This window comes from Siphateles boraxobius, unplaced genomic scaffold (assembly GCF_051911475.1).
Source record: "Siphateles boraxobius isolate OS27281-9 unplaced genomic scaffold, OSU_SipBor_1 30, whole genome shotgun sequence".
Taxonomy (NCBI): Eukaryota; Metazoa; Chordata; class Actinopteri; order Cypriniformes; family Leuciscidae; genus Siphateles; species Siphateles boraxobius.
This window is the reverse complement of record NW_027508920.1, coordinates 6814493-6840253: the sequence shown is the minus strand read 5'-3', so window position 1 is coordinate 6840253 and position 25761 is coordinate 6814493. Positions and strand designations below refer to the sequence as shown.

The 25761-nt window shown below is 37.4% G+C and overlaps 1 protein-coding gene across 8 annotated transcripts in view; it reads right to left on the bottom strand.

The window, feature by feature from the left end:
• Positions 1 to 25761, bottom strand: part of LOC143757215 (uncharacterized) — an 84710-nt gene that overhangs the window by 33267 nt on the left and 25682 nt on the right. For 7 of the 8 annotated variants that reach the window (XM_077248175.1, XM_077248177.1, XM_077248179.1 and 4 more), the window contains 6 exons: positions 20564 to 20672; positions 18955 to 19088; positions 14656 to 14765; positions 14353 to 14521; positions 13846 to 13950; positions 4528 to 7761 (listed from right to left, as the gene is read on the bottom strand). In XM_077248175.1, coding sequence (XP_077104290.1) covers positions 4528 to 7761; positions 13846 to 13950; positions 14353 to 14521; positions 14656 to 14765; positions 18955 to 19088; positions 20564 to 20672 — 3861 coding nt within the window. Of the gene's footprint in view, positions 1 to 4527; positions 7762 to 13845; positions 13951 to 14352; positions 14522 to 14655; positions 14766 to 18954; positions 19089 to 20563; positions 20673 to 22934; positions 23381 to 25761 lie in introns of those variants that run through there. The other variant, XM_077248183.1, reaches the window with a different exon arrangement.

The following is a 25761-nucleotide window of genomic DNA, read 5'->3' as shown; positions in this document are numbered from 1 at the left end:
TCAGATCATTTGCGTCTGAATAGCGCGCGCTAGAGCTGCACGATTATGACAAAAATCATAATTGCCGATAATTCCCTTGAAATTGTAATTGTGATTATTAATTACGATTATCACAATTTACATTGAATATATATTGGCATATTATAATACATGTTTACACAGAAATTGTTAACACACACATGAGTACTGTCCCCCTTTACTTAACATACACATAAATTGTATGACTCATAGTAAAGACTAGAAAAACATTAGGACTATGCTAAAGCAATTAAATATAGCAGTCCCAAACTAGTTTTTGTTAATACAATCTTGATATGAGCCACCACAGTCATTTAAAAATATAAAAATAACACGCCGCATTTGCGCGTGCAATTGAAGAGTGCGCGCTACAAGCACAGTAGGGGACAGGACAGTAAAGTCCGTTTTTCTGAGGTGAAAGTCTTTTTATTTCAGCGTACACTTACGTCACAGCCTGGTATGTCATATTGTGCTGGGTTTTCTGAAGTAGTCGTGATTCGCCTCTCATAACATATTTATGCTCTAAACACACACACGCAGAGTGGATTTTCTTTTGTAATCGCGGCTTTGAACGATTACGTAATCGTGGCATCCGTAATCGTAATCGCAATTAGAAATTCGATTAATTGTGCAGCCCTAGCGCCCGCTGTCCCTGGGCGTGTCAAATTAGCAGAATAATGAGCTGAGAGAATGATAATGAGATCGGCTGACACCTCTCTCTTTTTTTATAGATTACATAAAAAGAGAATATTTAGTTTAGTTTTGAATTAGATATTTTAAAAGTACAAACTTAAATGATAATAAAGATATATTTCTCATGCTTGGGTGAATAGTATTCGCTGAGTTTTGTTTAAGTTTAGAGACGTGCTTCAGAAAAAAGGTTAACGGAGATGGAGAGACAGAAAGCACACCCTGTTTATTTTCTTTATTTTACAAAAGCACAATGTTTTATTTCGATTGTAAGTGGGCACATAAAAAAATAGACATTCAATAGTTATTTTTTTATTTTTCTTAAGTCTCTATGACCAAAAATGACAGAGTATTTTAAGTCTATGTTGCTGCTATGTGGAAAAAAAACAGCAAAACGCGCCGGCGCGTTTCTCGACCCCAGAGGGTTAACGAGCTATGGTTCCAAACTTCTGATGGTGGTTTCGTCTCGATCGGACTAACGGTTTCGAAGATATCTGCAAATGTTTTTTAAGCACTAAATCACAACGCTACACAAACCGTGAGACGAAACCAAGCATGTTTGGTATCTGTGGATTCGGCAAGGATTCAGGAACCTAAGGAGATGACTCCCGTGAAAATAAGTCAACTACACCCAGAGTTATAAGCATTTGAAATAAAATTTTACCACTGTTTCGAAACTTCTCAGGCTCCTTCAGGGCATCGTACTGATGACCCATACCGAGTTTCGTAACAATTCGTTAATGCGTTCAGAAAATACAGCATTTTTGCACATAATTCAAAATGGCCGACAGCCAAAATGGCTGATCTGGGAAAATTGGATATCACTCGACTCGACGTGATGCCCAGAGTCTAACGAGACCACTTTTATGATTTTTGGACAAACCATTCAGAAGTCATTAGCAAAAATAGCCATTTTCTGTATCTCCGGACCAGTAGGTGGTGCTGCGCCGAAACGCAGCATGTAGCTTCAGATCATGCTTGTGATAACATCTACCAAGTTTGGTCTCAATACGATAAAGTGTTGCGGAGATACAGCCTTACGTCTGTTTCCACAAGCGATACGTAAAATTTATTTGTGCGTTTATCAAAAACGGTTTGACGAATCAACTTGAATTCCAAGATTTTTGGTCCCCACTGCCTGAAGATGATCTGATGCAATTTTGGTGAAAATCGGACAAACTGTCTAGGACGAGTTCGAAAAAGTAGATTTTTTGAACATTTCAAAATGGCGGCCATATTTTTGTGACGGAAAATGACGTCATAGGGTGCAAACGAATCGCCATGAGCTCCGGAATCAGAGGAAAAAATAATTTTGTTGATAGGCCTTACGGTTCAAAAGTTATTAGCATAATAAAAGTTACATTTTTATTGAAACCATTCACCATAAAAGCGGATTGACAACAGAACCGGAAGAGAATACAATGCTGAATAAAGTCGTCGTTTTTGTTATTTTTGGAACAAAACGTATTTTCGATGCTTCAAAAAATTCGAACTAACCCACTGAGGTCACATGGACTACTTTGATGATGTCTTTATTGCCTTTCTGGACAAGGACAGTATACCATACATAGATTTTCAATGGAGGGACAAAAAGCTCTCGGACTGAATCTAAAATATCTTAAACTGTGTTCCGAAGATGAACGGAGGTCTTACGGGCTTGGAACGACATGAGGGTGAGACATTAATGACATAATTTTCATTTTTGGGTGAACTAACCCTTTAAGTGTGTTGCAGAAGAATAGGCAAGTTTTGGGACATACTACCACATCATACTTGCATTTTAAGAGAGTGCTTTGTTGCCTAGTTATGTGTATCCTGTCTCTGTAAACTTGCCTGTTAATCATTCTGTCAAGGTTAATGTCCTCATATTCAATTTCCTAAATATATATAGGGAAACCTTCTACTGGTAACATGTAACCCAGTACTACTCATTTCATGGTCGAGCTTTCCGGCGACTAATCCGGAATCCCCATGTTCCTGTATAGGGAATGAGGAGGGTGGCAAGATTAAAAGCAAGGCTTGCTTTCAAAGTCGGATTAACTCTTCAGAGTCAACGGTCGTACACTAAAATGGAGCTGGGATCCCATCGAGGCAATTGTACTGAGCACCGCTTTCTACTTGGCATTGCCCTGCACCTGGACACTCTCGCAGAAGTACTGGCTGTGCCTTTCCTCTGATCAGCTCCGGGTGAGAGAAGCCCCTGAAAAGTGATAGGACCACCGAGGGTAGCTTTAAAGTCCTGGCGGCAAGTTCACAGTGACCAACTTGAATCATCGACATGCGCAGAGGAAACCTGCGCCTGTAACTCACTCTTACAGAAAACAATACCCAGAACTAGGTAGTTACCAGTTTTAAGTCTGAATGATGGTGAGAACACTCAGGCGCCAGGTACTCTGTTCTAGAGTCGGAGGGGTTCCCAAACCTCATGGAAGCTACCACCCGCTGAAGCTGGGCAACCCCCGGCCAATAAGGTGCTCCACTCACCAACGAACTATCAGATGAGGTGGTCTAATTAGTTTGAAACAATCACCTCAAACAACAAAACTCCTATTTCCTACCTGGAATGTCCGAATGATGATGACCGGAATGCCCACTGACAACGACCTTGATCCTGAGACAACATGCGTTAGGAAAGCAGCTGTCATTGACAATGAACTTTACAGGCGCAACGTGCATATTGCTGTAATGCAGGAAACCCGACTTGCGGGTGCAGGTACCATCAAGGAGAGGAATTTCACTTTCTTCTGGTTTCGAAAGTCTGCTGTTTAGACCCCCCATGAAGAAGTTGAGAAGTTCACCTATTTAGATTCTACAATGACTGGAAATGCAACACTTGATCTCGAATTGGGTACCAGACATGGTAAAGCAGCTTCTACCTTCAGAAGACTCACTAAATTAGTTTGGCGGAATAAGCACCTGCCTGTCCGAACTTAAGTCAGAGTCTATGAAGCGTGTGTCCTGAGTATTCTCCTCTACGGAGCAGAAAGCTGGCCAACCTATCGCCCACAAGAAAGTAGACTCAGTGCTTTTCAAATCAGAAACCTACGGTTAATCATAGGAAAAACCTGGGAAGACAGGATGACAAACGAGGAACTCTTTAAGATAACTAATTCAGGGCCTCTATCATCAAGGCTCAAATTCATTAGTCTCAGATGGGCAGGACATGTAAACAGAATGCCACCATCCCACATTCCTCATTCAATCCTCCATGGAGTTCTGGAAGAGGGAACTCGTCACACTGGTAGACCAAAGCTTCGCTTTAAAGATATACTCAAACGAGATCTTGTAGACTTTGGCATACAACCTGAATTCTGGACCAGTGTCAACTCTAGACCACACCAACAAAAGTTGTTCTAAAGTTGAGGGAAAGACTGTTGAAGTTAATCAATATGGACTAATGTGAACTATCCAAGCATTGTCATTCATGACAGACGCATGTCAATCCAAATAAAATTTCCATCAGGTTAGATGTTATTAATCATTCAAACCCATTTATCTAAACCTCTCTACCTAAATCATTAGAAATTTCCTTTTCTGGAACCAGAACACTTGCCAATACCCTTTCTAGAAGCATGTAGTTCATTGTTCTGTAACTTTTTCTGAGCTAGACAAAAATAAAGGATTTCCCGCATCAATGTCTAAACTTCCCTGTCCTTAGACATTAACATGTTTTAAAATATCTAGATGTTGCAGAGAAAAGCGTATTCTATGCTTGTGTTTGTCAGGAACAGTTAGTCAAACTTTTCAGACTCTAGAAATTTTAACTCTTTTCTTATTCTTGAATTTCAACTCAGTAAGGGTATTAAATTAAGCACTAACCATGATGTGGAGCTTCTCTCTCTCCATTGAATTATCTTCCTCCACTTCATTCATGATGCTGGATTGCCAGTTGTGTTGTACCTGGTCCTGAATTCTCTGAATCTGATAACTGGAATTTCTGCAGATCTCTTCCTTTTCCAGGACCAATTTACAGACCTCTTCTTCCTTTAATGATTTTTCATTGATAACTTTAATCAACTCCTGTTTGGTGAAATTATATTCCTCTTGAAGTTTCTTGTATAGTTCATCCAGTTTCTGCATTTGTGACTGAGCAGCAAATGTGATTAGTTCCTTCTCAGCTTTTTTTTCTCTGAGTTGTGTGATCTCTGAGGTTAATTGCTCTATTTTAAAGTTCAGTTGTGAAATGGTGTTTTCCAGTTCTGATGAACTACCTTGCAAGCACTGATACCTCTCTTTTTCCTGCATCAATAAAGAATCCTTTTCATTCATGATGCTGATGAGATGGTTATTCTTCTCTTGTAAGTTCTGTAATTCCCCCTGAAATTTAGCAATTACACCCATTTCTAATTTCAGTCTGGCTTCAGATGCCTCTGATTGTGCCAATAACGTAGTCTTAACCTGAGAAAACTCTTTATCTTTATTTAACAGCAAAACATCTTTGTTTTGCAAAGCTGTCTGCAAATTCTGAGTCTCTTCACGTAGCTCTGAGATCACTGTTATTTTCTGGCTGATTTGGTCCTCACTTTCCAACAGTTTGACCTGCATCTTATTTACATACATCTCCTGCATTCTGAAAACGTTTTCTTTTTCCTGCAGAGTGAGTTGTAAAGCTTCAAGATGAGATTGCTCCGATTTTAACTGTTCTGTCAAAGATGTCAGTTCCACTCTTTTGTTAGCCAATTCAATTTGTAGAGAAGTGATCATCTCTCGTTGTCTAAATATTTCTTCCATTGAATTCTTCAGTTCAGATTTAATTACAATATTTTGGTCATTTATTGCCTGAAAACTATCCTGATATTCCACAACCTCTATTTGTTTCTGTCTCAACTCCTCTTTTAGTCTTACATTTTCTGTCAAATGCATCTTTAAAGTATCTTTTAAATTTGCATGATCAGATTCAAGCTTCACCATATTTGTATTCATAATACCAAGCTGACTAGTTAGTGAAAGCAGTGACTCATTTCTTTTGTACAATTCCTCTGAGTGATTGTGACATTCAAGATTTGTTTCTCTTAAAGTGTTTTCTTTCACTTCCAAGTCCACTTTCAGAGTGCTTATCTCTTGTTGAAGGGTAAAAACAAGTTCTCTTTCATGACTAAGTTCTTTTTGTAGAAAAGTACTTGTATTTGATTCTGTCTGCAGCAGGATGTCTTTCTCTGTCAGGCCTGATTTATGTTCATTAGCTTGTTGTTGTAGTATGGATATACTATCTTGTAAATCCTTGAGTTGGTGCCGATAAGCTTCCATTTGTGTACTTTGGTCTGCTAAGACCTTTTCTTTTTCAAGGACAATATGGTTGTATTGAATGACTTGAGAAGTGGAGGATTCAAGTTCTCTCCTAAGATGATCTACTTCCTCTTTGGTCTCCCTGAGACATTGTGAGAGGGCTGCACATTCTGAAGACTTTTCCCGTAAGGTCTCTGCTCCAGACTGCTGTTTCTGTTGAATAACTTTGTATTCCTCTACTTGCAAAAGCAAACCATCCTTTTGCTTAAGTAAACCTTCTATGATTTTGCGGTTTTCCACATTTTGCGATTCAAAAATCAAGATTTTGTTTTGTAATGTCTCTCTCTCCTTTTTTGTTTCTGTGAGTGACTTCATCTGTTCATTTGTTTGTTTCTGAAGGTACTTGTTCTGTTCATCAAGACTGATGATTTTAGAAGAAAGTTCTTCATTTTCTTTGAGAGTTAATGTGACCTTGCGTTTCATTTCAGACACAATCTGCGTCAATGTAAGCATTTCCTTTTGTTTCTCTTCAAACAGTTCTTGTAATTGATGAGTTTGTCTACTCAATGTCTCATTGAGTCGGACAACGGAATCTTTTTCTAACAAAATCTCAGCCATTGATTGCTTGTTCTGTTTAAGTTCTTTGTTCAATTCAGTTCCTCTGAGAGCTAGCTCTTCCTTATCCATCTGCAAGTCTTCTGCTGTTTTAACACTTTCTAACAGCTGCAGTTCAACTTTAGATATTTTGCTTACCAACCTTTTCTTTTCATCTGAAACATCAGAAAGAGACTGGCCACTAGTCTCAATTTTCCTCTTTAATTGACAATTGTCATTAGCGAGGCTTTTGACTTGTAAAAGCAAGTTGGAATTCTGATCTTGCACAGCTTGTATTTCCTTCTTAGCATTATCGAGAAGCTGCTTTTGTCTTGTAAGCTCCCCTAAATTCTGCTCAAGTGATTCTTGAAGTTTCTTGTTGTTATCGTTCACATATTCAAAACTCTCAATTTTACAAGACAAATCTTTCTCAAGGGTTTCTTTAGCTAAATCTCGAATCTTGAGTTCTTTGTTAAATCTATCCCTCTCTGCTACTGTCTCCTCTTGAACAGCCTTCAGTTTCTGCTCCAATTGGAATATTATCTTTGATTTGTCTTGGACATCTTGCTTAAGCTGCTCTTGACATTCAACCTGCTCCTCAAGCTTTCTAGAGAACATCAAAAGCTCACTTTTATGTTTGCTGACTTCACCAAGCAATTTATTACGTTCCTCTTTGACAAATTCTTTTTCATGCACTTGTTCTCCATCCAATAGGTGATCTTTGACATTCATACTCAACTTCTGTATTTCCATGCGGAGATCCTGAATTGTTTTCTTATCGTCCTCTGTTTGCTTTGTGAAGTCTTTAATTTCATCACTCTTTGACTCACCTTCTTTTTTCGCTACCTTTAGATCTCTTTCAGTTCTCTTCAATTGTTCAATCAGCTGAGGTATTAACACATTAAAAAACTGTTGGTCAGAAAGCTGTGGGTCTCTAAAGATTTGAACATCGCGTTCAACTTTATTCAGCACATCCTCTTTGAGCTTCATTTCCTGTTTTAATTCATGGATTTGCTCTGAATATTCTGTTGTGATGGATGATAAAGCCAGAATTTCTTTGTCCTTGTCAGTGATGACATCTTGAAGTCTATCCATTTCCCGCTCACAGCTCTGCAAGTCATGAACCAGCTGTGCTCTTTCTTCCATATGAGCTGTGTTCAGTCTGTCAAGATCATCATTTGTTTGAGCCAGATCACTCTGTAATGATTCTATAGTTGCCTCTTGTTTCTGCATCTGAAGCAATAAACAAATTGAATGTAATAACATGTTAATGAACTTCAAAAGAAGAAATAATTGTATATAGTCAAAATACAATAGTCAAAATATGATAGTCAAACTTGCATGTACAGGTGAAACTCGAATAATTAGTATATCGTGCGAAAGTTATAATTTTGATGATTATGGCTTATATTTTTACCCCAAATTTAAAATCTCAGAAAATTTAAATATTACATGAAATCAATTTAAAAAAAAAGGATTTTAAATACAGAAATGTCGGCCCTCTGAAAAGTATAATCACGCATATGTATATACAACCCCATTCCCAGAAAAGCTGGGACATTTTGTAAAATGTAATAAAATCAAGAATCTGTGATTTTTTATCATTCTATTTAACTTTTTTTTAACTGACAAAAGTACAAAGAAAAGTTTTCCAAAGTTTTCACTGACCAACATAACTATATTTTGTAAATATGAAAAATTTTTGATTTTGATGGCTGCAACACAACCCAAAAAAGGTCCCTTCTATGGTGAAGAGTGTCTAGAAACGACTAAGTTTTTGCATGTGCAGAATGAGGCCTGGCATTATCTTGCTTCCCAGGAAAGTTTATGTCTCTGTACAATCCAAATAAATGCCTTCATGTCAATGGTACCTTCACAATAATGCAAGTTTACCCATACCGTTTGCAATGATGCACCTCAATACCAGGACAGATGTTTGCTTTTGCACCTGTCACTGGTGAAAGTCTTGTTGGTCCCTTTCGTCTTTGGGACTGAGAACTCAATGTCCATTTTTCTCTAAAAACAAGCTGAAACATGGACTCATCTGACCACAGCACACATTTCCACTGTCTTCTAGACCATCTGAGATGAGCTCAGGCCCAGAGAACTCGCCGGCATCTCCACATAGAACTGATGTAAAGCTTTCTCCTTGCGTAACAGAGATTCAAGTGGCATTTCTTTATGCAACGTCAAACTGTGTTCAGTGAAAACGGTTTTCCAAATTACTCCTGAGCACATGTGACTGTATTTAACAGAGTAGCATGATGGTATTGTAGGATTACAAATTTATTTAAATGTTTTAATTTAGGTTCAACAGTATTTTAACTGAGAAAGTGCACACACTGTTTTCCATTTTTGAGGCAATCAAGGTTTTGGACATTAACCTCTTGTCACATCTCAAAGGTCAGCTGGGCCTTTTGTTGATCTAATCAGGCTGATTGGATTAGCATCTCAAGGCTCTGAGTTACACTGTTACCTGATGAAATCAGGTAACCAGCTGAATCATGTACTTTCCTTTACATGTTTTGTTCAAGAGTCCCCTCCTCTATGAAATTAATCCCACCCCCTTGAAATGTATATAAACTGGAATGTAAAGTTCCCTTAGATTAGACTTGATTGAGATGACTACAGCGACGAAATAAAGAACTTATACCTCAACAATCTCCTGGTCTGCAACTCTATCTTTTCTACACTTGAGAAAGAAAAAGTTCACAACAGTATCTTGTGCAATGCCATCTGAGGGCTCGAAGCTCATGCACATTCAACAGAGGTCTACTGCCTTGCCCTACACAGACCGAGATTTCTCTGGATTCCCTGAATCTTGTGACAGTATTATGTATGGAAGATGATGAAAGACATAAACAATTTCTCAATGCAAGATTGCAAAGAATTTGACAATTCTCTCATGATATTTGGCACAAAGTGATGAGCCATGACCCATCTTTGCTTAAAAAGACTGAGAAGCACTTTTACACCCAAACATGAAACCCTCAACTATTACAATCCGTGTATCATTCGTTCAATCGTGTTTTGATTTAATATTGAAAGTAGAAAAATGAGAAAACAGTTCCTATTTTGTTTTTTCATTTTTTCCAAAGAAACGAAAAACAAGAATTCAGCTTGATTTTCGTTTTTTGTTCTGAGGTAGAACAATGAATAAACAGCTTGAATATTCGATTTCTACATGTGAGCGAGGATGAAACGCCCCTTTCCTCTGATTTGTCAGCCGAAGATCAAAGCACTTGTGACTATGCGTGCGAATGGCTCGACACAACCCGTACCGGGGAACAGCCTTTCTTCTGTGTAGACCAGCAGTTCTCAAGTGCCAGGGGTCCTTGAAATAATTAGCTATTTTCCTATTTTCTGGACTGTAAAGTCACATTTTTTATCATAAGCACGCTGTGATTTATTCCTAAGTGATTTAGGCTTATATAATTAATTTTACTTAAGATAATCTAAATGTTGACTTTCAAAAGTAGGCGCGCCAAAAAGGCTATTCGCTGTATTTTTGGTTTATTTTATGGTGTAGAAAGATGTTCAATGAGACGGAGACGTGCTTAAGCAGCGCATCATGTTGTTTTCTTTATTTTTCAAAGGCATGACATTTTTTAGTCATTTTGAATGTAAACAAATTAAAACATACATTTTACTGTTTGGAATGACAAAGTATTAAACGACAGAGTATTAAGTTATTTCCCCAGCCGAGAAACAAACGGCGCCGATACAACATATCAGTTCACTTCTGGCATTACAAACTTGACACGCAGCCTGTTCATTATTAAAATAAAACAGTCAACCAGTTTACATATAAAAGGTTATTCTGCCTAATTTAATTCGTCTTTTGTACAATATAAAGGGTGTGCCGGTCAGTCATAACTTGCTGTTCTTCCAAACTCATTTCCCTTAAAGATGCTGATTTAGCCTTCGTCTATATTAGGACTCGACTGAAGTATAAAGCCTTCTTTAAATTAATAGTTAGTTAGCATTCAAATGTTACATTGCAAATATGGAAACGTTGGACCGAATGAGAGAAGCGCAAACCCAACTTCAGTACAGTTTCAGTTTTGAATCAAATAAATTTGTTTAGGCTTCATGTTTAAAATAGGCTAAATGTTGCTTGTAATAAACACAATAGTCCGGCCACAATAGGCTATTTTGATAGGCTACTAGTACAATGTATATTTTTTATTATACGTGGCTACATTTTTTTTATTCTTGTTGTTTTCTGAATAGGCTACTATTCATTTAAAGATTTGATATAGGCTACAATAAGGGGAAGTAAAATACATATAGCATGTTATTAATAGTGTTTATAATGTTCGTTTTGTATATTATTTACCATTCTTTTACACTATTTCTGAATAGGCTAATAATAAAATGCGTTTTTTTACAACGTGACGCGCGCGTGTTTTAGCCTACTCTTAACATGACCCAGTGCGCCGCGCACAAGCACGCATCCTTTAGATTATAGGCTAATACATTTTAATAAAACACAAGGCCTACATCATAAAACTCAGAAGAGTAAGTAGTTTAATATCTCTGTTGTTCTCTGGTTGTTAGATAGTCAGGCTGAATGACAGTTAATGCGTGAACGTTAGGCCTATTTAATATTAAAAGGAAAGAATAATTCATTGCATTCATAGCATATATGTTTAAAATATGTAATTTACAATTAATTATATCATATTTTTAAACTTTCTGGGCGAGGGCGACCATGAGCGGTCATTTAGCCTGCCATAGATGAATTGATATCTACACAGAAGAAAGCCCTGTAGGCTCTTCCCCGATACGGGTTGTGTCGAGCCATTCGTTAGTCTGGTTGTTTGATGAGAAAAAGATGAAATGTAGTTGCAATGAACGAGTTAAGACTCCGCACATCATCAGCAGCGGAGGACTCTTATTCTGCTGTGCGCTACCGAGGGAGGACTGATGACGACACAGTTTGATCTTCGGCTGACAAATCAGAGGAAAGGGGCGTTTCGTTCTCACCCACGTGTAGAAATCGAATATTCAAGCTGTTTATTCATTTTTCTACCTCAGAACGAAAAACGAAAATCAAGCTGAAATCTTGTTTTTCGTTTCTTTGGAAAAAATGAAAAAACAAAAAAGGAACTTTTCTCATTTTTCTACTTTCAATATTTAATCAAAACACAACTGAACGAATGATACACGGATTCTTTGTGTTTAAAATAGGCTAAATATTGTTTGTAATGTTGTTTTTTACAATGTGACGAGCGCGTGTTTTTTACTCTTAGCATGACCCGGTGCCCCACGCACAAGCGCGCATCCTTTAGATTATAGGCTAATACATTTTAATAAAACACAAGGCCTACGTCATAAAACTCAAAAGGGTATGCATTTAAATGTCTATGTTGGTCTCTGTTCACTAGTTGTTAGATAGTCAGGCTGATGACAGTTCATGCGTGAACAACGTTAGGCCTATTATAGGCAATTAATTATTCTTTCCTTTTAAAGGAGAACTCCGGGCAATTTTTAAGTTAATCTTGATCGTTAGAGCTTTGTGAGTACTGACTATAGAAAAAAAAACGAACCGGATTGGTGATTGCTACGCGGAGCTGCGACCGCGAATGCCCAGAGCTCCCACCCAGCTAAAACGGCAGCTATGGGGGCATGGACATAAAGAGCGTTTTTGAGCCTATTAACAGACACAAAATGCAATTAAAATGTCTGTCCAACATGAACAGGGACCCTACATGTGAACAAGATGCGTTTAGCAACTTAGCCATTGTTTCAACTCAACTAAATAGTCTTTTAGACGGCAAGCTGTAGTCTCGCGCTGCAGTCCCGTGCTGTAGCCGGAAAAGGTCAACAATGTCCAGGTGGGAGGAGCGTTGATCATGTGCGACGAGTCTTCGTACATGGAATGGCATTTATCTTCAAACGGCCCCGCTGTGTTGAGTGTGTGTAGTCATCCTTGTCAAAGTGTTCACTGCAAATGCGGTAATCTTTAGCGCGTAGTACTTCTACGGGAGTATGCACATCAAGTTGAAGTACAACTAGCCACAACTGCAGAATCTCGAGGTCATGGAAAGGAAGACGATGAAAATTTAAGCTCTTATATTTTCGCATTCGGTTGTCACAATTCGGAAAGGCACAAACACGAACCATTTCTTCTTCACTTGTAAGCAACTTGCCCCCATAGCTGTCGTTTTAGCTGAGTGGGAGCTCTGGGCATTCGCGGTCGCAGCTCCGCGTAGCAAGCACCAATCCGGTTAGTTTTTTTTTCTATAGTCAGTACTCACAAAGGTCTAACAATCAAGATTAACTTAAAAATTGCCCGGAGTTCTCCTTTAATATTAGTGTTTAAAATATTTAATTTACAATTAATTGTATATTTTTTTTAAACTTACTGGGCGAGGGCGACCATGCTAGCAGCCGTCATTTAGCCTACCCTGCCATACCAACGTAGGTGAATTTAGGCTATATCTACACAGAAGAAAGCCCTGTAGGCTCTTCCCCGGTACGGGTTGTGTCGAGCCATTCGTTAGTCTGGTTGTTTGATAAGAAAAAGATGAAATGTAGTTGCAATAAACGAGTTAAGAATCCGCACATCATCAGCAGCGGAGGACTCTTATTCTGCTGTGCGCTACCGAGGGAGGACTGATGACGACACAGTTTGATCTTCGGCTGACAAATCAGAGGAAAGGGGCGTTTCATTCTCGCTCACGTGTAGAAATCGAATATTCAAGCTGTTTATTCATTTTTCTACCTCAGAACGAAAAACGAAAAAATCAAGCTGAATTCTTGTTTTTCGTTTCTTTGGAATAAATGAAAAAACAAAAAAGGAGCTGTTTTCTCATTTTTCTACTTTCAATATTAAATCAAAACACGACTGAACGAATGATACACGGATTTATTACCAATTCATCTGCTCATTGTGGACTGTTTCAAAAGAGTTGGATAATCTAATTTGGATAATCTTTTCACTTTTATTTTGTCTCTGTCACAACTTTTTTGGGGTGTTGCAGCCATCAAAATCAAAATTTGTTCTATTTACAAATACAATTATGTTGGTCAGTGAAAACATTGGAAAACTTTTATTTGTACGTTTATCAGTTAAAAAAAGGTTAAATAGAATTAACAAATCACAAATTCTTGATTTTATTACATTTTACAAAATGTCCCAACTTTTCTGGAAATGGGGTTGTAGTTATATATACTAAATATATTAGTTTCACCTTTTAATTTGAATACTGAAATACACTAACTTTTGCCTGATATTCTAATTTTTCGAGTTTCACCTGTAAAAACAAACAAAAATTCAAGACAAGAACAGTCATGTCAGTGAGATGTTACCTTGTCTTTCAGTACACTAAGTTTGAGTGTCAGCTCTCCAACAGCTGCTTTCATCTCTGAGTTTTCCTTCTCAAAGGTGCTGCATGTCTTTTTAACGCCAGCCAGCTGCATAGCAAGGTAGTCTCAATTACTCATATGTGGTTTAAAAATCCCATGCATGTCATATCTTCAATGTGCGACACTGATCTTGATGCTTGGGTCGGTACTAAATTGTGTTTTTCAAAAACTAAAATGGATGCTGAATGCAAAGAAGTCTTTAAAAGCTCTAAAATGCTTGTAAATTCACATTCCTATGTTAATACAGTAAGTAAATTATTTTTTGAGATTGCAATTATTGGACATTTATTGTCCAATTATTTATACATTCATTGTCAACTTGAAATATATGTGACCAACAGCTGAAATGGAGCTCAATAAATATCCAATCATATAAATGAGTCCCCAAAATAGATCATGTCATCTTGTTTAACATGCACACATTATTTCAATACAGTTCACATTACCCACATTGTGTTCAGTTTGAAGAAGTTTGTCAGCGGTGTCTTGCTGTTGTTTTTCTTTTGTCTCTAAAGCCTCCCTCAGACTCTCAATACATTCCAGTTTCTCTGAGGTTCTGGCAAGCGTGTGCTCCTTTTCCATGAGCGAGGACTCCAGACACTCCTGTGTGCTGCTCAGTCTGTCAACAGATGTGTTAAGAAATAATTTTTATGGCTTTTAAACACAAAATTAGTGAATTACAAAGTTACAAAACAAATAAGAATCATGAAATGTTTCAGTAATATGGCCCCAAAAGCTCATTTTAGAGCTTACCCTAAGAGTTGTTTGTTCAAACCGGTGATGAGCAGCTGATGCTTTTCTGCATCTTTAATCTGCTGACTGCGAAGGCTGACGACCTGTGCCTGCAGCCGCTCAGACTCATTCTGATAGACAAAATGACAGATCATAAAGCTGCAAGCAAAAAAGCAAAAATGCACCCCACGGCACAACTGTGTGTCATGTCGGCAGAGTAGACAAATGTGGCTTAACCTAGGGCTGCACGGTAATGAAAAAAATATGAATTGCTCATTGTTGATCATTAGTGCAAAACAAAAACCTGAACCTTGTAGTGGACCAAGAGGTGAACCAAGTGAAAAAGTTCCCAAATCTCTTATTGTTAACTCAGATCCTTATTGGTCTTAGACCCTCTTTATGTTCATACTTTTTGGACCAAATCTATTACAATAATTGGTGTCTTATGGCTATACCCTCCAAAATGCGACCCCGTTCACTTATCTCTGTGAAGTTGGTTTGGTGTTTGAGATATTGAACATTATTTTATGGTTGTGAGAGATCACTCTCAGTGCCATTCACTTGTGCTCGGTTTGTGTCGTTTAGAATGATTTGGACGGCATGTAGTGGAGTCTGACATCACAGCTCTATTTATTACAAATTATAGCTCACAAAATATATTTGTTATTTCTAACGAGGGCAAATAAATACAATGTCCATTTTATTGGCGCAAATTGAGCACAAACGAATGATACCGGTTTTGTGTGATTAAGATTAAATGGGGTGGAGAGTGACATCATAGATCCCGAATTATATGTTATATCTGCGGAAGGAAAATAGTTACAGTGTTTGTTTTATGGGCAAAAACCAGCACAAACCGAGCAAAAACAAATGGTACAGGTTTGGTGCGATTTGAGCGACATGGGGTGGAGAGCAGAGGTGGGTAGTAACGAAGTACATTTACTTGAATATTTGGGGGAAATTTGTACTTTTAAGAGTAGATTTAAATCTGGGTACTTTAATTCGAGTACATTTCAAATGTAAAAAAATTCTTTTACTTTTACGTTGTACTATCTACAAACAAGATGTTCACGTAGCCACATCTATCAAACAGTTGAAAGAGGTTGGAATGACAACAGACAAGTGCATGTAGTGAATAAATCAGTTGGGGAGATCTGCCAGTAGAAACAGTATAGTCGATTTGTACGGAGGTATATAATGAACAAACACCCAGAACGATTTGTGTGCACAGTGCGTGTGTTAGCAAACCTAACTCAGACCACCTCCCGATATGGTGTAGGTTTGGCTCGCTTTATAAGGGTCTGAGATCTTGTAGAGTGTTCGCGGACCATGCTCAGACCCCTAAAAAGCACCAAGAGTGAACACTCTAAGACAACAACTAAATGGTCACATTGGTCCTCTTGTCAGGATGAGAAAAAAAATTCAAACTGTGAATAAATTACATATGGTGAGAAAGTGAACAAAGTACGCAATCTCACAAAAACTGGATTAGTTCTAAATAGTATGTTATAATCTTCAAAATAACCGTTTACAATTAGCAAATCGTGGCAGCCATTAACATAAATCACAATTACATTTTTGATTATTTGTGCAGCCCTAGCTTAACCCAAACTGTTAAAAATCACTACACACCCTGTTTGTGCACACTTATTTACTGTATGAAGAGGACGGTGATGAAACAAGAACAAAGAGACGGTTACACGATCAGACGTGTTTTTGGAAGCTTACACAAACATAAACAAACCTGAGATGTGGACAATGCTTGATCACCTTCATCTAAACCAAACGTTGCCTGCGTTAGAGGAGTGTCGCATATAGTTCACTCAATATACAGGTAATTGACAGGCAACCAAATTATACATCATACAAAGATTCAACAAGATGTCAAAAGAAAAATTGGGGGGGGGGGGAAAGCAGAAACTGACCTTTCAATAAGCCTTGGCATCTTAAAAATATTAGTGACAAAACATACATGGGTAACTCTTGTGGTCAACCTACTATGTTTTTGAAATTGTAGGTCTGTGATAGTTTTAAGTGTAATTTTACAGAGATGATACAAAAATGGTAAATGCTGTTGCTGAAGCAATTACTGTACAAAATTGTCCTGAGAAGCTAGATAGTTTTTTTCTTCCTTTTCTAAATAAAATATATTTTTCTGATTGTACAAGAGTGTACAATGAATATCTATATATATCTATATATATATCTATATATATATTTATATATATATATGTGAATATTTAATTAATGGTATTACTTTGATTATATCTTATATTGCTTATATAGTTGACTTATATCAAAAGCTAATTGGCTATCGCCTGTTTAGTCACCCGTGGCGTCATGCTTGTATTTTGGGTGATGTGCAGATTTCAATGAGATATACATTCACGAATGCATCTTCTTCACGAAGTGGATCAGAATAAGATTTTCAGCAATTAACAACTTAAACTAAATTAGTGGTTCCCAAACTTAAATGAATGGCAAAACTCAGCATTTTGTTCATGTTCATTTATTTCTACCCCACCTTAAAATAACATCAAAATATTTTTAACAGTCAAAATGCCGTAACAGGTCAAATACATGACATCCAGCATCCACAAAAGCAGCATGCATATAGTAGGTTGCGTGCAGAGTATGATAGCAAATCGTGCTACATTACTGTCGTTCTCAACAATGCACCTTTGTAAAAGTAGGGACTTAGCACTTACTAGTATAAAAAACAAATACAGACAGATTGTGCATAGAGATCATTTTAAGACTCAAACTCTCTTCGATACAAAAACATCCCTTGTCTGAATTCTTGTTTTTAATGTTGATATCAAGAATGCAATTTTTCCCAAAATTGCAAATGAATGACATTGATTTTATACAACAATTTAACAGACAAAAGGTTAATATTAAGTGATGTACATTTTAAACAGTATTGGTTGTTCTATTTCAGTATTGTTTGTTCTATGACTGTGGTGTCATTCTAATAATATTTTCCTTCCACTCATCATCTGTGAAGTGGAGCAGAACAACGACGAGAATACTTTTTGTGCGCAAAAAAAACAAAAATAACGACTTTATTTCAACTATTCATTTCCTTCTCTGTGGGCCTCTAGTCAGTTAACTTAGTGTGATAGCGTAAAACTACGTCACACGTAGGCTCACTATTGGCCGACGCTGGTCATGTGTGTGATGCGTGTGACGTACAACAATATAAGAATATAACTGCGCTATATAACTAGTGAACTGACTCGAGGCCCACAGAGAAGGAAACGAATAGTTGAAATAAAGTCGTTATTTATTTATTTTTTGTGCACAAAAAGTATTCTCGTCGTTTTATAAACTTAAGATTGAGTCACTGTAGTCACTTGGACTATTTTAACGATATCTTTTATTACTTTTCAGGGCTGGCAAGCTTCAATCCCTTAAGAAGCCTATGGAGGAGTGATCCAGCTCTCAGATTTAATCCAAAATATCATAATTCGTGTTCCGAAGATGAACGAAGGTCTTACGAGGTTGGAACAACACGAGGGTGAGTAAATACTGACAGAATTTTCATTTTTGGGTGAACTATCCCTTTAAATCGATTTCTATGCACAGTCCGTGTCTATTTTTGATCTTCATGCTAGTAAGTGCTAAATCCCCACTTTTACAAAGGTACATTGTCGAGAACAGCAGTAATGTACCGCGATTTGCTGAGGTAATTTGATTGTATGTCATGTATTTACTGCATTTTACCTACTAGAAATACATACAAATGTATACATACAGTTTTAAATTTATTGAGGTGGGTTAGAATTAAATGAAGGACAAAACTCAGCATTTTGTTCACGTACCCCTTCTGTCACCTCACGTAAATCAGTTTGAGAACCACTGCCTTAATGGAAAAGGTGTGACTGTAGTCTAAGTGGAAGAGAGGGGGTACGCAGAAAAATGTTAAATGCTATTAAAAAGTTAGGGAACTACTGTTCCTACTGTTCTACCTCAAACAAAACTATTGTATATCAACAGAGAGCACACATCTTCGTTCGTGAACTTTGGTACTGAGTTTTGGAATAAATTATCATGATTACACTCGTCTTTCATTAAATCGGATGGGACGTATCGCTTCTGCATGGATTATAGGAAGTTAAATAAAGTGACTAGGCATGATTCATTTCCACTTTATTTAATTATTTTTAAGGCATTTCAATCCAGTTTCTCTCTGTATGATTTACAGCAGCAGTAACCGAGAAAGCGGGCTTAGCAAAAGGTCAGTTGGCAAGAAGTGTAATTGCTGACACTGATAACGATAGTGCCTTAATACGTACAGTCCAAACAGTTTCTGTGTACCTGTAGTAATTCAATGCGAGCCTGAAGTTGCAGACGGTCCTCTAGATCTCCACATTGTTTCTCAAGGACCAAAATCTGCTCCTGTAGTTGGTTTCTCTCCAGTTCAAGCTCCTCGACAACAGACCTCAAACCATCTAAACAAGTGAAAAACAAACAAAAAACAAATAGTTCATCCACATGAATAATGACAAATAAAGTGAATGTTTTGATTTATATGTTCTCTTTCACCAATTATACTTGTGTTGAGCATAATATTTAACAAACACAAAAACGCACATCACCAGCAAAGTGGATGCTCAACCAAAAAATAAAGCAGAATGAAAAGATAAAAGAGATATCACTCTGAGAAGAAAACAAAACTGATGAAAAAGTAAATGACAGTCAAGATAGGACACACAAAATGCACTTCTTATTTTGCATAATCTTAATCTAGCATTCCAATTATTCATAATGACATGGCCATCTGGAATGAAGAAAGTAAGGACTAACTGTTCTCCATGATTCATTATTAAAAATGGTAAGCAAGCGCTGCTTTGTTTACGGTTTGTACATTTGCAGCTTGAGTTTTCCTTTTTGAAATACTACTGCCAGCTGCTGGTATAGACAGTTATTTCCTCTCATGTAGGCACAGAAACTATGTGCTAGTTGACCATTGGCTGTAGACTTTGCAATGTGTTAAACCGCAAATTTTTGGTCCAGATGCAAGAGATGTGAGAAGGCTTTTGTCGCCACTAGTTCTTTGATGTTGGTTTAGTGTGTCACAGCCTTAACACATAATCATGATTAATTTAATATATCAACAACAATCCCAGTTCTTGTTAATAAAAACATTAATGATGTTGTTATAATTAAAACAGAAATACCAGATAAAATATTTAAAAAATTGGAAGCCTTCGAGTCAAAACGATTCAGAATCACTGATTTGAATTGGTGTAAAAAATGTTTTTAAAAAGATAAAAGCATCTGCTAAATTAATAAATGTGTATTTTCTAATTTGCATTAGACATTGTATAGCTCATGTGAGATAATAATTTAATGAATAATAAATAAGTTATTTGTTTGGGTAACACTTTACAATAAGGTTCATTAGTTAACATTAGTTAACTACATTGGTTAACTTGAACTATTAATGAACTGCACTTCTACAGTATTTATTAATCTTTGTTAATGTTAATTTCAACATTTACTAATACATTATTAAAACCAAGAGTTGCATTAGTTAACATAGTCAATGCACTGTGAACTAACATGAACTGCTGTATTTTTATTAAATAACGTTAAAGATTAACAAATACAGTAATAAATGTATTGCTCATGGTTAGTTCATGTTAGTTAATGCATGAACTAATGTTAACAAAAGAACCTTATTGTAAAGTGTTACCTTTGTTTGGAATGAAAAAATGGTTAATGAAAGAAGAGTATAATCTAATATGTACATTTAATACGATCCACTTGGACAATCATTCTTATAATGTCAATGTGAAATGCATTAGCTGGTGCCCCGATGTAAAAAGAGAAAGGTCATCACACTGGTGTGTGAACAAAACAAGACCAAAAACTGCACAGATCAAACATTTAGAACACGGACAGTGTCTAGTGAGTTTCACACCTGTATCTGCAGCACTGTGCTGTGGCCACCATCCACCCATATTTTCTCCATTCACATCGCAATCGCTGGGGCCTATCGTGTCTTGCCTATTATGAAATTCCAAGTCTTCCTGAAGAAAGAAATGAAAAAAATATATATATATATATTTTTTTTTTTTTTACTACCACTTCTTTAAAATGAACAGATAATTACTTCTACGTGAGTGGGGGAAAAAGCTACAAATTTAACAGGAGAGTTATTTGCGTCATCATTTATACTCACCCTCAAGTCCTTCCAAACCTGTATGGCTTTCTTTGATTCTTCCACATCTTCAAAATTTGAGATTCAAGATTGGTTAAAAGACATTTAAATTATTATTATTTTTTTTAAACTAGGGATGTGCCAGATGCCAAATACCTTATTCGTAAAGGCACGGATAATGGCTTCAAAACTAATTGTACCGAATAATAGGAAAAATATTCGGCAGACAAATTTGCTGGATAACAGGTGAGCTAGGGGATAGCACGAAATTATACATATACCTCTAAAATCACTACGCAATGAGTGTGTGAAGTGAATGAGTGTTAACTCCATGATTAGCACAATCACACACCCAACAGCCGTGTTGCCGTCCCTGTAGAAATCAGAGCTTTGTCAAGAGTAATATCATCTAAGGTTACTGAGTCATACACATTTTCTACTGCTTGATATGTCCTTTATACCTTGTACGATTTGAAACGTGACATGTTTCTCTGTCTCACTCTCTCCCAGTGATCAGGGAGTTCACACATGATTACTAGAGTGCACATTACCGTGATAAACAGGTTTTTAAAGATTATTTTAAGAAATTATAATTATAAGCATGATCCCCATACTCTCTTGACAAAAATTTGTCACAAGAATTTTGATTCTTCAAAGTATTTTAAAGATATAAGTTAATTAATTAGTCAGGCCACATCAAATTTTAAGAGTTGACCTAGATCTGCTGAAAGCTGAAAATCTAAACGAAAATTGAAACACATAGACATCAGGGGCCTGATGTATAAACATTGCGTATGCACCCAAAAAAAAGGCTTTGAAATCTGCATACGCAATTTTCCATGCACATATCAGGATTTATAAAAAATAAACTAGGTGTAAATATGTACGGAAACTCTAGACCGTGTATGCACTCTTTTACTGGAGTGAGCGAAGTAATGAAGTAAACAGAAAATTTTTAAACTCTGTGATATTTAATCTAAATGTGTCAGATGTAAAACACTTATTAATGGAGTTAAGCACTGAAATTTTATGAAATTATTATCCAATTTTTTAAATTAATTTAAATAGAAATATTTGTAGTGAATGCGGTGCTTTAGAGCACTTTACCTGTGGCATGCTGTGTTTTAATGTAATAACCACATCGAAGGGTGCTTGGCGCATGATAATTCCGCTTTAATTTGTGTTCTAAATAGCACATTCTGAGAAAATATTTTTGCGCAAGAAATAATCAATGATACGCACTTGACTCCGTCTAAGCAGATGGCTTAGCAACAACATAGACACTATAATGCCAAAAGACACCGAAGGACTCGTTCGGTGTTTAAGTCCATTGGGCGGTTTGAATAAGTCCGATAACACAGTAGGCCTACTGTACAAACTGCTGAACGCATCTGTGCTGTTGGTGTCCTGTCGTGCACAGACAGAAGGAAAAAGTAAGATATGCGTATTTTATTTGTAAAATGTTTTATAAGTGACGGCTGGGTCTTACAATTATTTACACTGCAAAAAAAATAAGGCCTATCTGTTTACATTAAAAATATATAAAGATCCTAAAATATATGTTTACCTTATGGGCAAAATTGCATATATTTTTAATTAAATACTAATTAAATACTACACTCACCTAAAGGATTATTAGGAACACCATACTAATTAGGGATGTTAACCGATGACCGTTTGACCGATGGTTGACCGTATAAACGTTAACCGATCAAAGTTGTCAGTAAAAAAAAAGAAGAAAAAAAAGTGATCTCTAAATTAGGCTATTATAGACAGTGGACTAAACGCTACAACAGTTAGCCATCTCATTCCAAGATATTTTTGTGTGAAGTGAACAAATCCCTCACACTCAATTTGTCAGGCACGAGGTCACAGCGTTTGGGTTTGCGCGCTCACAAGGTTTGCGAAAAGTAAAGACTACAGGCTAAAACACTCTAGGTTAGAGCCAGGGCAGACGACAGGATGAAGCGTGCAAAGAAAAGTAGTGTGTGGGACCATTTCACCAAAAAGAATGACACAGATGTAAGTTGCTGGGCTTAGATTTGGAAATACATTACATCTTCATTTCAGTGGTAACAGATAAGGTGATGATGATCATCATCTTTCTTTATTATTGTTAGCACTAACTTACCTCAAACTAAAGCGGCGTCTCTTTGGAGCTGTCATTTTCTTAAATTAGCCGCGGCAATGTTTCAAATAGACACTGCCTCCCGCTCACACATACACTCCCCCCCGCTCACACACACACTGCCCAGTGCCCCGGCGCTGCCCTTCCACTCCATTTTTTTTAAATAGCTTACAGCGCGAAACATGAGTCCCGCAAACGCTAGACTAACGCCTTTATTTTCAACGCGATCACCTTGTACCCAAGCCATTTTGAAACTAAGGAGCCATTTGTCCTCCGATTACATACAAGATCCTCGGCGCCGCATTTGCGGGACTCATGTTTCGCGCTGTAGGGGATTTAAAAAAAGTGACGTGAGTGGAAGGGCGGCGCCGGGGCAGTGTGTGTGTGAGCGGGAGGCAGAGCGGCAGAGAGATGCGACAGAGTTGCGAAATTGCGTGGCTCGAAATGGCTTTTATTTTAAATAGCGTAGCATATTTTATACTAATCGGTTAACCGGTTTCAACCGGCTAATGAGGCTCATTGGTCGGTCAAGAAAATTTTTAGTTTTCGCCATCCCTAATACTAATACTGTGTTTGACCCCCTTTCGCCTTCAGAACTGCCTTAATTCTACGTGGCATTGAATCAACAAGTTGCTGAAAGCATTCTTTAGAAATGTTGGCCCATATTGATAGGATAGCATCTTGCAGTTGATGGAGATTTGTGGGATGCACATCCAGGGCATGAAGCTCCCGTTCCACCACATCCCAAAGATTCTCTATTGTGTTGAGATCTGGTGACTGTGGGGGCCATTTTAGTACAGTGAACTCATTGTCATGTTCAAGAAACCAATTTGAAATGATTCGAGCTTTGTGACATGGTGTATTATCCTGCTGGAAGTAGCCATCAGAGGATGGGTACATGGTGGCCATAAAGGGATGGACATGGTCAGAAACAATGCTCAGGTAGGCCGTGGCATTTATACGATGCCCAATTGGCACTAAGGGGCCTAAAGTGTGCCAAGAAATCATCTCCCACACCATTACTCCACCACCACCAGCCTGCACAGTGGTAACAAGGCATGATGGATCCATGTTCTCATTCTGTTTACGCCAAATTCTGACTCTACCATCTGAATGTCTCAACAGAAATCTAGACTCATCAGGCCAGGCAACATTTTTCCAGCCTTCAACTGTCCGATTTTGGTGAGCTCTTGCAAATTGTAGCCTCTTTTTCCTATTTGTAGTGGAGATGAGTGGTACCCGGTGGGGTCTTCTGCTGTTGTAGCCCATCCGCCTCAAGGTTGTGCGTGTTGTGGCTTCACAAATGCTTTGCTGCATACCTCGGTTGTAACGAGTGGTTACATCAGTCAAAGTTGCTCTTCTATCAGCTTGAATCGGTCGGCCCATTCTCCTCTGACCTCTAGCATCAGCAAGGCATTTTCGCCCACAGGACTGCCGCATACTGGATGTTTTTCCCTTTTCACACCATTCTTCGTAAACCCTAGAAATGGTTGTGCGTGAAAATCCCAGTAACTGAGCAGATTGTGAAATACTCAGACCGGCCCGTCTGGCACCAACAACCATGCCACGCTCAAAATTGCTTAAATCACCTTTCTTTCCCATTCTGACATTCAGTTTGGATTTCAGGAGATTGTCTTGACCAGGACCACACCCCTAAATGCATTGAAGCAACTGCCATGTGATTGGCTGATTAGATGATTGCATTAATGAGAAATTGAACAGGTGTTCCTAATAATCCTTTAGGTGAGTGTATTTGGACAGTGGAAAAGATTGAGAATAACTCTTCTCTGAAAACATTCTCTGAAATCTTGAAAACAAGGCAAGAATACAGAATGATTTTTAGTAATGTAATGTGACGGCACATAGTCTGTATCTCATATTTTCTTAGTGCCTTGCACCATCGAATATGGTATCACGTGGATGGAATATGAGTGGAAATGATACGCAGATGACCTTATGCATAGTAAAACGAGTTGTTGTAAGCTCCATATATGGTTACTTCGGGGAGGAGACAGGGTGGAGACGCATGCATGCACAATCTTCCGCTGACTGGGTTTTATAAAGGGAATTTTGCGCAGATTCTGGCATATTTAGCTAATTCTAGCGTATTTAGCAAATTCTAGCTTTTGTACTTACGCACACTTTTTGGATGAAAACTACGGAAAGTATTATACACAAGGTCCCAGCACTTTCTGAGGATGCACACCAATTTTGTAAAATTGTGCCAATAGGGGACGCTATAACACTTTAACTCCGGAACTGTATGATCTATGAAGTTGAAAACTTTAGCGAATAACTCCGCAACAGTGTTGTTTCATCTGAATACATAAAGCTGTTCAATTCACACAAAACTTATTTATCAAGTTGCCAGACAAGACTGAAAGTATTGCTGTCCAATTAAAATGAAGAGACAATTATTGTCTATTGTACAGAATAATACATCATACAAAGACACTTAAAAGACTCATTATACTTGAAAAGAGACATGGCCATTGCATAACTGTAATATATTTTTAACATTTAGTATTATTGTTTTAATTATAAGATATTTAAATATTTATCGGGAAAGGTTACTTAGCTGGGACTTGGACTCTGGTCACCCGAAGTGCAACCGTGTTAAATGTCAGAGCACTGCCTACGAGGCAATCAGCTCCGACAATTAGAAGTAAAATTAGAATTAAAATAAAATATTTTATGAGTTATACAAGGTACATTTGTTAAATGACAACTATGAAGGGAACAGAATTACATGTAAAACAGGATTCTGGTGTAATTTTAAAAACCTCTGGTTAAAGCCCTGCCCACTTCTGGTTTTAAACGAATACAAATA